At 43.8% G+C, this 18,179-nt stretch overlaps 1 protein-coding gene across 2 annotated transcripts in view; it reads left to right on the top strand.

Moving 5' to 3' along the window:
- SLC16A2 (solute carrier family 16 member 2) overlaps positions 1-17,461 on the top strand; it is a 118,635-nt gene extending 101,174 nt beyond the window's left edge. Inside the window, exons 2-6 of one of the 2 annotated variants that reach the window (XM_028101536.2) lie at positions 6,298-6,442; positions 10,006-10,456; positions 11,442-11,585; positions 15,389-15,617; positions 17,241-17,461. In XM_028101536.2, coding sequence (XP_027957337.1) covers positions 6,298-6,442; positions 10,006-10,456; positions 11,442-11,585; positions 15,389-15,617; positions 17,241-17,461 — 1,190 coding nt within the window. Of the gene's footprint in view, positions 1-6,297; positions 6,443-10,005; positions 10,472-11,441; positions 11,586-15,388; positions 15,618-17,240 lie in introns of both variants that reach the window. The other variant, XM_088028730.1, reaches the window with a different exon arrangement.
- The last annotated feature ends 718 nt before the right edge of the window (positions 17,462-18,179 follow it).

Genomic DNA, 18,179 nt, shown 5'->3' with positions numbered 1-18,179 from the left:
TGAAACTGGACCACTTTGTTACACCATAGCAAAAAATAAATTCAAAATGGATTAAAGACCTAAATGTGAGGGGTGTCTGGGTGGCTCAGTCGACTAAGCATCCACTCTTGATTTTGGCTCAAGTGATGATCTCAAGCCCTGCATCTGGCTCCATGCTGGGCATGAAGCCTACTTAAGATTCTCTCTCTCCCTTTCCTTCTGTTGCTCTGCCCTCTAAAAAAAGACCTATATGTGAGAAAGAGAGGCAAACCAAGAAACAGATTCTTAACTATAGAGAACAAACTGATGGTTACAAGATGATGTAGGGGTGCCTATGTGGCTCAGTTGGTTAAGCATCTGCCTTTGGCTCAGGTCATGATCCCAGGGTCCTGGGATCTAGCCCTGTGTTGGGCTCCCTGCTCAGCAGGGAGCCTGATTCTCTCTCTCCTGCTCTCCCTGCTTGTGCTTGCTATATCTCTCTCTTTGTCAAATAAATAAATAAAATCTTAAAAAAAAAGACGTGGGTGGGGGAATGGGTTAAATAGGTGATGGGTATTAAGGAGTGAACTTGTGATGAGCACCAGGTGTTGTATGGAATTGTTGAATCAGTATATTGTGTACCTGAAACTAATATTACACTGTATGTTAACTAACTGGGATTTAAATAGAAACTTAAAAGAGAAAATACACAGATGAGAAAAAACCATACAAAAGAGGTACTCAACTTCATATGTCATCAAGGAAATGCAAATGAAAAGAACAATGACCAAATTATGGAAAGAGTTCAGATGTATGTGTGTGTGTGTGTGTGTGTTTGTGTGTGTGTGTGTGTGTATCACATCTTCTTTATCCATTTATCTGTCGATGGACATCATTTTTTATATATATATAATATATATATAATATATATGTAATGGAATATTACTCAGCTATCAAAAAGAATGAAATATTGCCATTTGCAATGATGTGGATGGAACAGGAGAGCATTAAGCTAAGCAAAATAAGTTGGTCAGAGAAAGACAAATACCATATGATTTCACCTATATGTGGAATTTATGAAACAAACCAGATGAACATAGGGGAAGGGAAGGAAAAATATAAAAGACGAAAACAGAGAGGGAGGCAAACCATAAGAGACTCTTAACTATAGGGAACAAACTGAGGGCTGCTGGAGAAGAGGTGGGTGGAGGGATGGGGTAACTGGGTGATGAGCATTATTAAGGAGGGCACCTGAAGTAATGGGCATTGAGTGTTGTATGCAACTGATGAATCACTGAATTCTACGTCTGAAACTAATAATACAGTATATGTTAATTAAATTGAATTTAAATTTAAAAAATTAAAAAAATAAAGAACAATGATATACCACTACATGCCTATCAGAATGGCCAAAGTCTGGAACACTGACAACACCAAATGCCAGAAGGATGTGCAGCAACAAGAACTCTCACTCATTGCCAGTGGGAACGGAAAATGGTACAGCCACTTTGGAAGACAGTTTGGCAGTTTCTTACAAAATTAAACATATGATCTAACAATTGAGCTCCTTAGTATTTAACCAAATATATAAAATATGTATGTCCACACAAAAATTTGCACACAAATGTTTCTAGCAGCTTTATTCATAATTGTCAAAATGTGGAAGCAACCAAGATGTCCTTCAGTTCAGTAGGTGAGTTGATAAATAAACTGTGGTACAGCCAGACAATGGAATATTATTCACTGCTAAAAATGAAATGAGCTATTGAGCCATGAAAAGGCATGGAGAAACCCTAAATGCATATTACTAAGTGAAGGAAGCCAATCTGAAAAGACTACACACTGTATGACTCCAACTATGTAACATTCTGGAAAAGGCAAAACTATGAAGGCAGTAAAAAGATCAGTGGTTGCCAGATGTTGGAAGGGTGAGGCAGGATGAATAGGTGGAGCACAGGATTTTTAGGGCAGTGAAAATATTCTGTATTATACCATAATGACGGACACATGTCATTAACCAGAAAAATGCTATATCAAATATAATTTAAACTTTCTTTGTACAAAAGTTACCTTCAAGCCCAGTCCTCAATTTTCATTGTATTGTAGATATTCAGAAGGGCCAAATAATCATGAGTTCTAGTTGATTAAATGTCAGCAAGATGATTTAATGTAGTATTTTCCTCTTTGACAATACACTAGAACTATTTTTTTTAAAATCCTTCCAGAATAAAAATACATACATCATAAATGAAATCTCCCACTGGCACTTTCTGCTTCCCTGCCCTCTCCTTTTTTTTAATAACATCAGATTTATTGAGGTATAATTTACTATGGTAATATTCACCCTTTTTATATGCTCAGTCCTATGAACTCCATACTAGAGTTAAAATATATAACATTTCATCACTCCAGAAAGTTCCCTCATGCTCCCCTGTAATGAATCCTCTCCCCACCCCCATCCTTCCTCCTGGTACTCGCTGATCTATTTTTCTGCCCCATAGTTTTGCCTTTCCAGAATTTTATATAAACAAAATCATTTGTGTCTGGCTTATTTAACTTCGTGTAATGACTTTGAGAATTGTTGAAGTTTTTGCTGGTATCAATAGGTCATTCCTGTTTATTGCAGAGTTGTAATCTATTGTATTAACGTATACCCACTTATCCATTTACTGGTTAAAGTACATTCTGAGTTATTGCCAAGTTTTGGCAGTTATTAAAAAAAAAGCTGCTGAGTAATATTCCATTGTATATATATGCCATATCTTCTTTATCCATTCATCAGTCAATGGATATTTGGGCTCTCTCCATTTTTTGGCTATTGTAGATAATGCTGCTATAAACATCGGGGTGCATGTGTCCCTTTGAATTTGTATTTTTGTATCCTTTGGGTAAATACCTAGTAGTGCAATTGCTGGATCTTAGGGTAGGTATATTTTTAACTTTTTGAGGAACTTCCGTACTGTTCTCCAGAGTGGCTATACCAGTTTGCGTTCCCACCAACAGTGCAAGAGGGTTCCCCTTTCTCTGCATCCTTGCCAACACCTGTTGTTTCTTGTGTTGCTAATTTTAGCCATCCTGACAGGTGTGAGATGGTGTCTTATCGTGGTTTTGATTTGGAGTTCCCTGATGAGTGATGTTGAGCAGTTTTTCATGTGTCTTTTTGGCCATCTGGATGTCTTTTTTTAATGATAGAGAACAAACTGAGGGTTGACGGACGGAGGTGGGTTGGGGATGGGCTAGACGGGTGATGGGGATTAAGGAGGGCATGTGTTATGATGAGCACTGGATGTTGTATGTAATGATGAATTATGAATTCTACTCCAGAAACCGATATTGCACTGTATGTTAACTACCTAAAATTTAAATAAAATTAAAAAAAAAACAAGAACTAAAGCAAAACAAAAAAAGCTGCTATGAACATCTAGGTATAGGTTTTTGTGTAAACATAAGTTCTCATTTATCTTGGGTAAATACCTAGGAGTGGGATTTCAAGGTCATGTGGTAATTGTACGTTGAACCTCATAAGAATCTGCCAAACTGTTTTCCAAAGTTGGTGTACCATTTTGCATTCCCACCAGCAGTGTATGAGATTTCCAGTTCCCCTCCATCCTCTCTAGTAGCAGGCATTGTGATTTCTTAAAAACCTTTTTAGTGGGTATGTAGGGGTATCTCACTGTGGCTTTAATATGCATTTCTTGAATGATTACTGATATTGAGCATATTTTCCTGTGCTTGTCATTCATAGTGTGTGTATATGTGTGAAATGTCTGTTCACATCTTTTGCCCATGTTTTAAACTGGATTGCTTGCTTTATTCTTATTGAGTTATGAGAGTCAACTAACACTTGTGTTCTGGATACCAGTCTTTTTATCAGATGTGTGTGTTGTAAATATTTTTCCCAGCCTGTGACTTGCTTTTTCATTCTGATAACAGTATTTTATGAAAGGCAGAAATTTTAAATTTTGATAAATTCTAATGTATCAGTGTCTTTCTTTTATGGATCATACTTTTTGTTAATTTCTGTGAAATCTTTGCCTACCTTAAGGTCAGAAAGATTTTCTCCTACACTCTGTTCTGTAAGTTTTTTAGTTTTAAGTTTTACATTTAAGCCTATGATCCATTTGCATTAATTTTTGTATATGGTGTGACTATTGGTATTTATAAAGCTCTCTTAAGTGTGATTACATCTGATTATTATTTAAAAGAAAACTTGGAGGAAGGCACATCAGGAATTTTAATCCCCATTTTACAGATAAGAGGACAGGATTAGAGAAGTGCTGTGTGACTTGCTTAAGGTCCCATGGCTGATAAGAGGTGAAACTGCAAGATAAGAGGTAAAATTGTGATGAGAAAGTTCAGGTTTCCTGCCGTCCCAGGCCAGTACTTTTGAAGCCAGGCAGCTAGGGCTCAAGTTGGTGCCCCAGCAAAGCAAAGATTCCCAGTGGGGATCTGAGCAACTTCTTAGGCATTGAGATAAGAGACACAGATGGTGGACTAGCCTTGACCCAACTGAGACTGCATTCCTCTAAGCAACTTGGGGTTCCACGATCGAAGAGAGCCAGAAACGGTCCTGGTACCTTGCTCGGGTGATACTCAGTGAATGCTTTTTGATGATGATATGAAGACTTGGAACATGTTCAGAGGAGAGCTCTGAAAGTACAGAGTTAGAAATTAAAGCTAAGGAAAAAAGTTAAGGCAACTAATATTATTTTGCCTAGAAAAGAGGCCTAAGAAGAAACTTGATAACAGCTTTCAAAGAAAAAAAAATGAGCTTTCTTTCTGAGGGGTAAGTAAAGGGAAATGGGCTGAAAGAATCTAAGTAAAATGGTAAATTTCTTCCTCCCCAGTGAGGACTGTTACAGACAGTTAAGAACCTTTATAAACAGAATAAACTCTTCTTATTTGAGTTTGGAGTCAGGGATTTGCCAAACATAGGCTCTGATGAAGGATTACATGACCTCTTGCACAGTGTCCTTAGAAATCTCTGGGTGGCTCCTAAATCTGCCTTGTTTCCTCATACAATTCGAGGAGGCCTTTGTCTGTGGACTTCCCTGCTCTTTAGTCTTAATATCTTTATAGGACTGTTCCAATGGCCAACACAAGCTTTACCTTAGCTCCTGAAGGCTCAATTAACTCCCATGCTCCTTGGCCCTTAAGCCAGGTAGAACATGCTTAAGGCTATAAATCTGGCTTAGCATGCCTGGAAGGGCCTAAAATGTTGGCTAGTCCAAATCTGACCCCGATTCTTGAATCCCCTGTTTTATATCTAGCATCTGCTTGCACACCTCCAATTATGGAAAGCTTCACTCATCCCAATAGAAGACATAATACAATGAACTTTGGACTAGGAATAAGAAGAGTTGGGTTTGAGTCCCAGCTCTGCCACTAACTTGCTGTGTGATCTTTGGTAAGTCCCTTCACATTTCTGGGCCTGTTTATCAGTAAAATGGTAGTGGAGGAATCTTTTTGTTTTAGTTTATGTTGGTTTAACTGCTGTTAACAAATGGCCCTCAGAAATTCAGTGGCTTAAAGGACAAGAAGTATGAAAGACTCCTAATTATTGGAAACAAACTGATGGTTGCTGGAGGGGAGGTGGGTGGGGGGATGGAGTAACTGGGTGATGGGCATTAAGGAGGGCACTTGATGTAATGAGCACTGGGTGTTATATGCAACTGATGAATCACTAAACTCTACCTCTGAAACTAATAATACTTTATATGTGAATTAATTGAATTTAAATTTAAAAAAAGAAGTTTCTTTATTTCTTATGCAATGTTCAGGGAAGGGGTTCCAGATTGGAGAGGGAACTTTGCTCCATGTAGTTATCTAGGGGCCCAGACGGAACTGATGGCAGTTCTACCAGTCTTAATACATGGCTTGCAAGGTCACTTTGTGGTTGTAGCTCACAGGAAAGCAGAAATCTCATGGGAGTTTTTTTATGGTCCTGGCCTGGAAGTGGTGTATATTATTTAACACACATCCTATTGGTCAGAATTCAGTCATATGGTCATACCAAACAGCCAAAGTAGCTGAGAAATGTAGTACAGCCATGTGGTGACTAGCTAGAAGATCCTGTCATAGACTTGATCTCTAAAGGCCCCCTACCCCAGCTCTGAAGTTCTAGGTGTGCTTATTAACTAAACTCCTGGTTCTCACATTGCCCCACTACAGGTGCTTATGGAAGCCACCTAACTTCTCTGACCATTAGGGACTAGCAGGATGGCAGTGAGGCCAATGCAATGTCCCCTGTGAAAGGCCAGAGAAGGAGAACTGAGATACCAGCTGCATCACTGGGTACCACGTTAAGCTAAGTTGTCTTTGTGCTTCTTTTCTCTGCAGCATGGGTAGGAGCCCTCTCAATGGGCATGATCTTCTTCTGTTCTCCCATTGTGAGTATATTCACTGATCGTTTGGGCTGCCGAATCACAGCAACTGCAGGGGCTGCTGTCGCTTTCATAGGCCTCCATACCAGCTCCTTTACCAGGTAAGGCTAGGAGTTGCTAGCCATTTGCCCGAGACTGAAGGTTGGCTTCTTTCTGTGCTTCAACTGGGGACACTTCTCATTGCAGAATCCGCTGTGGCCCTTTCCATGTAGGGTCCTCAAAGACCCTGCTCCTGAGAATCACTGTCCAGTGGGATTCATCTAGGTAGGGTCTCCAGGACACATTGGTATACAATATCCCCCAAAAGGACCCCAAAGTTCCAAAGTGGTGGGAGAAGCCTAAGCTTGGGGGTTCATAAAGCTGGGCCTAAGTCCAGTTTTGGCCACTAAATGGCTATAGCCACTCAATGATGAGTACCATTCCCCTATCTCAGTTTCTATATCTGTAACATGAGGGGATTAGACCAGATAGTCTTTTCAGGTCTCTTCCAGCTCTGCCATTCTATTCCCCCTTCAATATGCCACACAACTCATGACCTCACTTGCCTTCCTGGGAATGAGCTTCTGGAGTGAACGCATGTGAAACACCTACTTTACAGGATTCCTGAGGGAATCTTATATTGAAAAAGAAGTCAGCTGAACCCCAGGCTTTTTAGCATTTCTGGCTCCTTTCCAGGTATTTCTGGCTGCCAATGTATGGATAATTTGGGAAAGAAAAAAGATCATGTCTTGGGCATGAGAAGGGATGTTTAGCAGCATCCCCCACTGGAGGTCTAGACCTAGCACCCAGCTACCCAGCTAGGCCTAGGCTAACCTCAAACTCTGGTCCAGTTGGTCCTACTGTCAAAACTTGGCAGTATCAGGCAAGAAGCAGGCTGTAAGTTCATTCTCTGGTTTCTTTCTGCCAACCCTGCAGAAGCATGTCCGCAGGAGAGGGGAGAAATAAAAACCTTCCACCATGGCCTGAGGAATATGGGACTCCTAAAGAAGTCTGTTGACTTTCTGCCAAAGACACTTTGGAAGTTTTTATACTTCCTACTTCCAATTTGCCTGGGCTGGTGTATGACAATGCTGGCCTGGAGACATGGCTAACTTGTCAGGGACTTGCTTTCTGATCTTGGCTCACCAGAGAAGGACTATGGTTATACTCTCTAGGCCTAAGGTTCCACTCACAGTGGAAAATGATAACTGGGTTCTGCCACAACTGGGCCCTGTGAGAGGGAGCCAGCTTTTTTTTGACTTGAGCATTTCTGGCTACCCAGCCTACCCTCCAGCAGAGCTTGGATATGGCCTACAATGATTTCTTGGCTTGGTCCCATCCAACTGGGACAGAGGAGGGGAAAACCATGTCCTGCTTGGAATGTGCTCAGCTCTCCTATGGCAGCCCCCCCTCCCAAACCCTTTCAGGATCCCTCTGGTGGCTGGCCTCATTTGCCTTCAGCAAGCTGGTGCCTGGCCCCTTGAGGGAAGGAGCTAGGCCTCAGAAGTGGCTCCAGTCTCAGCACTACACAGCAGAGACCTGTTTTTTAACGCAGAGCAGAGCAAAGTGTAAACAAATTAGCAACATACGGATCCCATTTCTCTTCCAGTACACATCAGCTCAGTTACAGGAGGGGAAGGAGCTCGGATGTATTTTTTTCTGGCACTCATCTTTAGGCACAATGGAATAGGCATTCTGTTCTCCAGCCCCTAAGCCCTTCCCCACCCCCTTTGCCTTTTCTGTAAGAATATCTTTAGAGCCAAGAAACTTTCTGGATGGCTTCATGTCCAGTGGAAAAATGGTTCTGCTTGTGGCTAGCGCTCTAAGTCATCCTTCCTGTTGTCTGAATCAGGGTTCTGAGTTCTTTTAGATGGCATGAGATGGGACAGAGTGTAGGCAGGGCTGGGGAAGTCTTGGCAAGCCTATGCAGGGGCTTCCTGTCTTGAGGCCCTGCTAGAAATAGATCTGTCAGACAGCACTCTGAACTAAATCCCATGCTTTGCTGGACCTCTCCTTGAAGGTCTCCCTTAGACCTTCTTAACTCCTCTCCCTTACACAAGGCCCCCAGACCAGGCCAGTCTCCAAAAATCTGACAGAAGAGGAGCAGTTGGCTAAGCTATGTGTTCCAAGTGGAGGCAACCCTTTTAAAACTAAAGCTTTTGCTCATATCCAGTGAATATAAGCAGATGAAAAGCAATCTTGCCATTTGCAACAATATGGATGGGGCTAGAGAGTATTATGATAAGTGAAATAAGTCAGTCAGAGAAAGACAAATACTTCAGTCATATGTCAAATTTAAGAAACAAAACAGATGAACATGGGGTATGGGAAGAGAGAGGCAAATCATAAAACAGACTCTTAACTATAGAGAACAAACTGATGGTTACCAGAGAAGTGGGTTGGGGGATCGGTTAAATGGGTGATGGGGATTAAGGAGTACACTTGTTGGGATGAGCACCAAGTGTTGTATGGAAGTGTTGAATCACTATATTGTACACCTGTAACTAATATTACACTGTATGTTAACTAACTGGAATTTAAATAAACATTTAAATAAAAATAAAGGAAAGCAATGGTGATATAGTTGTCTCAGAATCATGAGTGCTAACACCACATCATCTCTATAGCAGAGGCCTAATCCTTTGCTGTATGAGGACTGGGTCCATCTATGGAGAGCAACGGCCTGACCATGGAGAGTATTAGTTAATTAAATGGTCAGATAAGAACTATTGCAAAATATGTGGAAACTTCAAAAAGAAAACAAAATTCTTCACTAGGTTGTGCCAATATTGTCTAAGGGCAGACGGCTGGCCAAGCTGACCTTCCCGTGGCCTTTTCTCTTTTGACACTTTGCCTTCTGTTACAGAGGCTTATGGCCACAGCAGAACCTAAGAGTTTTAAGCCAGAACCTGTCTTACTTGGCCAGGCCCACAATTTCTTTGAGGCTCCACTTCTCATCAAGCAGTCAGGCTACTCTGGGAGGCTAAGCCATACCATGTCCAGCAAACAGGAGCCAGGATCTGGAAGTTAAAGGGACTCCTTACTTCAGGATCCCCAGGGAGATCATCTAAGGTCTGGAGTAAAGGGTCTTAGGATATCCAGACCTTGGGTAGGGTTGGGGATGAGGTTTCTCAGGAACCTACCAGCCATTTTCTGAAATGTGAAGGGCCCTGAGCATAGAGAAAGATAGTAGAGTCCCATGGAAGATCTTGACCTTCCAGGATCTTGGCTCCCTGCAGACCTTTGTTGTTACTTGGGATAAAGCTTTGGCTACCAGCCTACACATGGTGTCTAGGTGAGCAGTAGGTGAAACTGTTCTAAGGCCCTGACTTACTCCTTCTAGCCTCTTCTCCAGCCACTGCATAGGTTGGTTCTGACATTCTTTTGAGCAATTCTCTTTGATGGGGTACTATGATTCAAACTAGAGTCATGCAGACCTAGAGTCAAGTCCAAGCTTTGCTGATCCCCAGTTATGCTACACTGGGTAAATTACTTCTCTGAGACTCTGTTTCCTCATCTGCAAAATAGGGATAAGAAAGTCCTGTTCTTTGTCTATTCTGAAGGTCAGTGGTAAGTGGGGTTGTGGGTTATGGTGGGGGTATGAAGGTCTCAGGAGGGTGATGGGAGAGGGCAGGTGGATTGCTGGTCAGGCTGCTGAGAATAGCTCTTGGTGTTTCTCCCACAGCTCCCTAAGCCTGCGTTATTTCACCTATGGGATTCTCTTTGGTTGTGGCTGTTCCTTCGCCTTTCAGCCATCTCTCGTCATCCTGGGCCACTACTTCCAACGCCGTCTGGGTCTGGCCAATGGTGTGGTGTCTGCTGGGAGTAGCATCTTCTCCATATCCTTTCCTCTTCTCATCAAAACACTGGGGGCTAAGATCAAGCTCGCCCAAACCTTCCAGGTGCTGAGTACCTTCATGTTTATTCTTACGCTGCTTTCGCTCACCTACCGGCCACTCCTACCCAGTTCCCAGGACACCCCAAACAAGAGAGGTGTCCGCACCCTGTGCCAACGCATTCTGTCTCAACTTAGAAAGTACTTCAACATGCGAGTATTCCGCCAACGTACCTACCGCATCTGGGCCTTCGGGATTGCTGCTGCTGCCCTTGGCTACTTCGTTCCCTATGTACACCTGGTAAGGAATACTAGGGTGGACCCACCTTACCTCCAAGAAGCTGCCCTTAGTCTGCCCGAGGTCCAGAGGGTAGGGGTGAAGGACAGTGAAAGGGCAGAGCTGGGACCTTTGGAAAAAGAGACCAAACAATGTTTGAAGAGATGCAGAGTAAGAAAGAACAGACTGAGGGAAGACCTCAATGGAAAAAGGGAAGAGTTCCTTAGGGGAAAGCCCATGCTTTATCAGTGGGGTTCCCACTGATAAATCTAGATAGGTTTTCAGAAGATAACATCATTGGGATGGAAGACTGGCCCAGATGACCCAAGGATAGGGTTTCCTAAGAGTGTATTCTATGGAATGCTGGTCTTTGTGGTCAAATGATCTGTTCAGGAATCGACACATAATCAATATTTCTAGCTTCACATTGTTGCAATCTTTTAAAGGTACCAAAAATCCAGCAGTAAAAGAAATCCATTTAGCTTTATTTAACCATTATCCACCCAAATTCTACTTCCACAGAACTGTCAGTTGTAGTCCAGTTATTATCTTCCATAGACCTCGTGTTTCTTAAAACACACTTCTGGAAGCATTATATGGAAGTTGGTGGATCTTCTCCCCTGGTGACCTGCTGTTGCCCCAGGCTATCAGTTCTGGGTCAGGGAATGGGGAGATTTTGGGGGAGCCCTTGGATTTTCTTAGTTTTTAAGGCTGTCTGTAGTCTGTCCTGCCAGAGCTTGGAAGGGGCTTGGAGATACCCACTCCCCTCAGCTATTGCTCAGAAGCCCAGAATCCAAAGAGCAAAGGCATACGAAGCCTTTTAAGCAATTAGAAGCAGCCAGAAAGCTTGTTCCGGAGCTAGGGCTACAAAGGAGGGGGTTGTAGGGGAGGGAGCTCTTGCCATGGTCCAGGAAAGTAAGCATTAGAGGGTTTTGGATATGCAAACAGTTAACCAGTCAGCTCCTTTTCTTCCTCCTGTCCCTGGGGGTCCTGGTGCTATGCTTTTCAGATGAAGTATGTGGAGGAGGAGTTCTTGGAAATCAAGCAGACCTGGGTGCTCTTGGTGTGTATTGGGGCTACCTCAGGCCTTGGGCGCCTTGTGTCAGGCCGTGTCAGTGACTCCATTCCTGGACTTAAGAAGATCTACTTGCAGGTGAGTGTGACCACCCTGCCCTGACCACAGTAGTGTGGGGAGGGCCTGCCACAGATGCTAGGTAACCCCCAGCCTTTGGGATAGAATGGTAGGTTATGTCATTACTGTGCCCTGGGCCCCAGCTTTGACACGAGCTTATTGTTCAACATGGGAAAGTCAATCAAATTCTCTGAGCCTCAGCTTCCCTTCTTTCAACTGAAGACTGTCATCCTTGTTCTGCCTCCTTCATCAAAATGGAGTGAGGATCCAGTGAGAGGAGTGTATAAATGGAAACTCTAAGAACGCTTTCAAAGAAAGCATTTATTAATAATAGCTCTTCCATCTGAAATAGGGAAACTGAGGCCAGGAATTAGATGTTGTCCCCATTGAGGACTGATCTCCTTGCTCTCCCATACTCTCTTGGAAGGCCTTGGGCATCTGTAGTATTCTGTGGCCCAGTGTTTCTCTCCTTTAAGTCCAGTTTCAAGTCATTCACTCCTTATACTTCCATAGTCACTTGTACCAGGCATTGGCTCTCAAATGCTATCTTCCTGATGGACACCAAAAAAGTGCCAGAAAACACAACCTTACTTTCCCTCTATGGGCCTCACTTTCCTCATTTGTGCAATAAGAATAATTCTCGCCTTTCCTATCTCACCTCGCAGGCGAGGATCAAAATTTCTTTTGACAGGTGTGACCAGGGTTTGGGAAGTAAAAAATGTTAGAGCCATGCAAGATTTTAATCCTTCGGACAGTAACACAGTGCCTCATATTGTGGGGAGTATCCACCTAGATGCTAGAAAGGCCACTTTCTGTGTGAATTGGGCTCTGGTCTGGCTTGAGACTACTGTTGAAGCTGTCTCTTTGTCTACCTGGCATCAGTATTGCCTTTCTGACCTTGTTCATGCTTTTTGCCCCTGCAGCTGGGTTTACCAGAATGTACATGAATGTGGAACCCTGTGAAGGGGCAACAGCAGCCCCTCAAAACATGTGGTCACAAATGATCCATTAAAAAGGTGGTTGAGTTCTGACTCTCCTGGTAAAGCCCTAAAAGCCTTTCCAAGGGGCTCTGACATAGTCGGGATTTCTCTGTCTTCTGACAGACCCAAGCGTTTTCCTTAATACTCTCAGATGTCTTAGACAAGAATATGATTCAAGTTTTCTGTTGTGTTTAACTCTGTGTTAAATTTGCAAAAGCTGGTGAATCTGCTTTGTCTGAGCTAGGGGTGCCCTTATGGTTCATCCAGTCCAACTTCTCATTATACAGAAAGATTCATATAGTCATGGCAAAGTTGAATTCATATGTAGCACTTTTCTCATATTCCACTTTACGCTAAGTAATGGATGGCAGAGCTATGTCCCAGAGATAAATGACTTGACTGAAGTCAACTCAAAAGACCGTGATTGAGGTAAACCAGTTATGAAATTCTGAATTCCTGTGCAAATATCAGCGAGTGCCTTATCTGGGTAGCTTTTTGCATAGGAGAATGTGTGGCTTTTTCAGCCTCTTCCATATGCCACCCCTGCAGGTCTTCCCTGTCATTATCATTTGCTCCAAGATGCTAACCGTGCTGGAAATCAGGGTAAGCTAGCATTTGGCCAGGACTTTATTTTGAGGAAAAGCAGCAGCCCCTGCCTAGCCATATAGCTCATTTCTCACCACAGTCCCTAGGAGAGAAATAGGGCCCAATCAGCTTTTGCTTTCTATTGTGCAGAAGGAGTTCCAGGGGAGGTAGAGGCATTGATTAGTCAGAAGCAGAACTAGACTTAGAGCCCAGGGCTTCTGTTGACCATTTCCCCTACCCACCCAACACCTTCTCTCCCCTTTTCCAGTCTTACTTGACCCAGTTTTACCACTTAGAGTAATACAAAAATAATCTTAGAATGTTATAGCTAAAATATATTTCTATCAATTGTAGTCCAACTCCCTCATTTTACAAATTGAGGAACTGAAGCCTAGAAAGGGAAAGTGATTTGTCCAGACTCATCTTGCTGGCAAATGTCTCAGGCAGAGAGAACAAGACATGGATAAATTTCTTTCTCTTGAGCTACTCAAGATACTCCATCACAGGAATTTGCCTCACTTTCTCCCTGGGTCAGATGTAGGAGTATAGGCCTGGCAGAAGAAAGGAGTGTATACAACTTCAGATTCTGAAGAGATATCCACTAGACCCTGTGGTTCCCACTACTGGCAAAGACCCAGACACATGTATCTGGCGTCAAGCTCCTGGACAGTCTGTTAGAAAGAAACGGTGACAACCTGCAGGACAACCTCACTTTGGGCCAATTCTTGAGGTCTGATTCTCAGTTCAAATAGGTATTTTAATTTCTAAACTTGGCAAGGCCTCATGGAGGATGTTAACGGGCAGCTAGATACAATAGGTAGTAATGACAGATGACTGAAATCAGTTAATGGGGTCCTTTGTGTTTTATAATGGTATTAACTCTTAATTGCCATACCATTATGACTTGGTTGATAGGTGGGTCTTGTTTTATCTTATAGTTGTGCATGAATCTCCTAGAGGAGAAACTGGGATATCAGGGTCCTTATTCTTAGATTCCACCTAGGTATCCCAAAACAGCCTAGGCAAAGTTCAAGAATCTTCCAACAAAGAGATTTCCTCAGATGGCACAGCCAGGACATTTCTTATCCTCTCTAAAACCCAACTGATCAACCTAGCAAACCCACTGCCAGTACAACACAGAAAATCTTCAGGGTTTGAAACAGCCTTGACCCTCCTACCCCATCCATGTGGTGATGTGGTGATTTACCCTTCCTGGGTAAGTTTCCCTGCCTGTGTGAAGGATTAGAAAATCCTGGGTCCTGTCAAGGACTTGGTAAACAGATCAGGTCTTAGCCCTGACCCTGGGATGACCTGGCTCTGCTGGCTAGAGTGGGTGGGAGGAGGGGGTTTATTTCTCTTCCTACAGCCCTGGTCTTCAGTCTGGCTCACTGACACAGGTTGCAGATGACCTTAATCAAAAGATCAGCTGTGTTTCCAGTTGCTCTTCTCTCTGTTGAGTGGGAAAAACTAGCCTTTGGACAGGCAGTTTCTTTGTTTTGGAGTCAATTTGCTCAGCCCAAAGAAAGCCCAGTGGCTAGTCAATGCCCCTGAGCTGGCTTCAGGCTCCCTAGAACACCTCCTAGTGTCTTGGTTCTCCTTAAAGTCCCCTTTGTTGCCCTTTGCATGGTGCCCAGCCAAGTCCAGAGGACCCCACAGCCATGCTATCTGAGATGGTGGTGTGTCCCATGTCCTAAATCATAAGGAACCTGGGTGAACCTCCCAGTGGTTTCCTTCATGACAAGGTGTTTTCTAAAAGGAGCCACCCACATAAACGGGCACTGGGTCCTTCCTCATTTCAGGAAGCTCTGACTTCCATTCATGCCCCCATCTAATCATCATCCAAGTTATCCTTACTTTCTTCCCTTCCTCTCCCATATCTTGGATCTGAGAACACCAGCATGGTCTGATTCCGACCCTAATGCCTGGGACAGCCAAACGCAAGATCAGAACAACAGCAATTTCCTTTAGCTTAGAGTCCAGTGAAGAGACAACTTCTTAAGGACAGGGGCCATACCCCCTAATTTTTTAAAAAAAATCTTGATGGAATCACAGTTAAACAGGAGCTCTCTTAAAAACCTTGAATCCTTCAGTGCAGGACTTAGAAGGCGCCTAAGTAAGTATTTAGCCTAACTGTTCTCTGTTGACAGCCTCCATTCCAATTTATAGATGGTGGAAATGAAACCCTGAGAAAGGAGATATGATTTGCTATGTGGTCTTGACTGACAAGCACAACATGACCTAAGGCCCTTGCTCCTCTAGGTCATCTCCTTCCTGCTCCTGGGCCTGATGTCCATGATGATTCCCCTATGCCGGGGCTTCGGGGGCCTCATCGTTGTCTGCCTCTTCCTGGGCCTGTGTGATGGCTTCTTCATCACCATCATGGCCCCCATCGCATTTGAGCTGGTGGGCCCAATGCAGGCCTCACAGGCAATTGGCTACCTCCTTGGCATGATGGCCCTGCCGATGATTGCTGGGCCCCCCATTGCAGGTGAGGCTGATATTACAGGGAGGGCATGAGTGGGGGAGTCCTCTCTTCCCTGGGCCCTAGCAATCCTGAGCAACTCTGCTTGAAGTCCCTTTTACTCTTATTTTCTATTTAAGCAGCCTTGTTAGAGTGCATGAAACCCCTTACCACTATTGGTGGAAGAGGCTAAGTACAGTATATGTGCATGGATTCATTTTCTGGGAATGGGCTTTTCATGGCTCTCTCTCTGTTTCAGTGGGGTTTTATTTTAGACAGCCTGGCTGATTCCAAGAGGGTAGAGAGAGAAATGGGTTTGGCCTTCTTGATCATTCTATTGGTCCAGTATCTTCTCTCTCTCTCTCTTTATAGGAAAGGAATTATTTGCAAGGTAGTTGGGCAGGAAGAGAAGAGAAAGTGGACCCCAGCTTTATTAAGGCTTAGAGATCCCCCCTCCTTCTCCATTGGCTTCTGAACTGAGCCTGTAGAAGAGATTTGATTAAAGCCAAATCCCAGGACTGAGCCAGTGAAGCTTACTTCCAGCAGGCAGCAGGCAAAGTGTTGGCTCGCAGTCCTTCAGTACTCCCAGTTTCCTTCTCCACTCTCCAAGATGGGCATTGTTGATATCCCAAGGAACATAGGAAACAAAGAAAAACCAATGAAAAGAGAACTCCATTTCTTTTCTTTAGGATTTATTGCAAATACTGATTCATGGGCTAGCCTCTCTAGATTGGCCAACTGGGCTAACTCAACAAATATCCCTTGAACACCAATTCTGTGTAAGGCATTGCAAGGGCATGTCATGCTGTGTGACAGTGACAAAAGATTCCACCCGGCCCTTGTGCAATAGCCACACTGCTCACTGGGAGAGGGGAGACTCCTCCCAGCCTCTGATCCCAGAGGTGGATCCCAGAATCCACATCTCTTTCTACTTTGCTTACCATCTAAGCAACTCAAAGGTTTACTTGCCTTTCCTCGGTAGTATTTCTGGGCTCATCTTTCCTATGAGGTACCCCACATTAGCTTCTGAAGGCAAGCAGGGGAGTTCTTGCATACCATGCCAACCATATTCATGGTATTGGCAACTTATAGGAACCCAGAGGGGCCAACCATAACTGTAACTGGGATGAAGAATATATATTGCCTTCTCAGGGTAAATGGGAAATTCAGAGAAAGAGAAAATAGGAACTTAGCTGAACTGTTCCACAAGAACACTCTAGTCTAAGTTGGGGGTTGAAGGGTATATCACTATGAATCAAGACAAGGCTTGGCCATCTTTTGTGGAACTCTTTTAAACTAGGTTCCCTCCTAACTCCATACCTAGGAGCAAATGGAAGTTAAGCTGTAGCTTCATGAAAGTGAAAAAATGGAGAACTTTAAGAGAAGCTTCATTAGCCCCTTTCATAATAAGCATTAACCCCAAGGGCCTGCATCCCCATTACCTCAGGAAGGAGCCATCTGACTTTGCAACGGAGGTTTTATTTATTTATTTTTTCACTAGGAATGTTTAAATTGAGGGGGCATTTGGGTCAAGGTAGTGCAGGTCAAGGTTCTCTGGATAGGCATTGTTATGGCCCCTGAAAGAGGCAGAGAGCACCTTTGGGCAGGAGGGCAAAGCTGAACTTGATTTGTCTTTCTTGACTGTTTCAGGCCTCCTCCGCAACTGTTTTGGGGACTACCATGTGGCCTTCTACTTTGCTGGTGTGCCCCCCATCATTGGGGCTATAATCCTCTTCTTCGTACCTCTGATGCATCAAAGGATGTTCAAGAAAGAGCAAAGGGATTCCAGCAAGGATAAGATGTTGGCCCCTGACGCAGACCCCAATGGGGAGCTGCTGCCGGGTTCCCCCATCCCTGAGGAACCAATCTAATGCATTTTCCTTGCCGTTGTGTGTTCCTCCCCAACCCTTTCCCTTCACCCCACCTGCTCAGCATTTACATTTTTGCCATCAGCACACTTGTTCTCAAACATGCACACACAGCAGTTCATCCACCTGACCAGCCCCTTGGAGCCAAAGCTCATGTTAAACTCATTAACCAAATTTTCCCTGTGAATGCCTTTAAATTTGCCAGGGTCCTTCTCTCAGGATCTAGGAAAGCTTGGAATCTCCCTGGCCTTTGGAACATCTCCATATACTTTCTAATACCTGGAGATGGTACCTCCTGGCCCCAGCTTGCTAGTCACCCACTAAAAGCAACTTCCAAAGGTGCTACCGTGTCCCTAGGAGCCTGGTGGGAAGACCCAAGCCTCTGTGTGCTCAGGAGTTCCTTGCCATCTATCCTTGGGAGCCATTGGTAAGGGGGCAGAGAAAGGGCGGAGAGGTAAAATCAGACAAGGAGACTTGCTTAGTTTCAGAGTCTCTTAGGGTTGTGGCTTCCCAAGAGCTATGGGTGACATCACTTTACAAGTGTACAAGTAAGTCTCCCCACCATATAGTTGGTTAACAATCTGCTTCCTTCCTCCCTTGTTTTTTTTTTTTTTTCTCTACTGCTTCTTTTTCTATTTCTTTTTAGGACTGTCATAGATGCATGGGTGCTTGAAGACAGAAGGGACTTAGAGCTTGGGCCAATCAGCCTCACCTTGGCCTA

This window comes from Eumetopias jubatus, unplaced genomic scaffold (genome assembly GCF_037043125.1).
Source record: "Eumetopias jubatus isolate StellerSeaLion01/CBP00866 unplaced genomic scaffold, mEumJub1_p1.0 scaffold_11, whole genome shotgun sequence".
Taxonomy (NCBI): Eukaryota; Metazoa; Chordata; class Mammalia; order Carnivora; family Otariidae; genus Eumetopias; species Eumetopias jubatus.
Note: the sequence above shows the minus strand (reverse complement) of the source record. Positions and strands in the feature narration are given on the sequence as shown.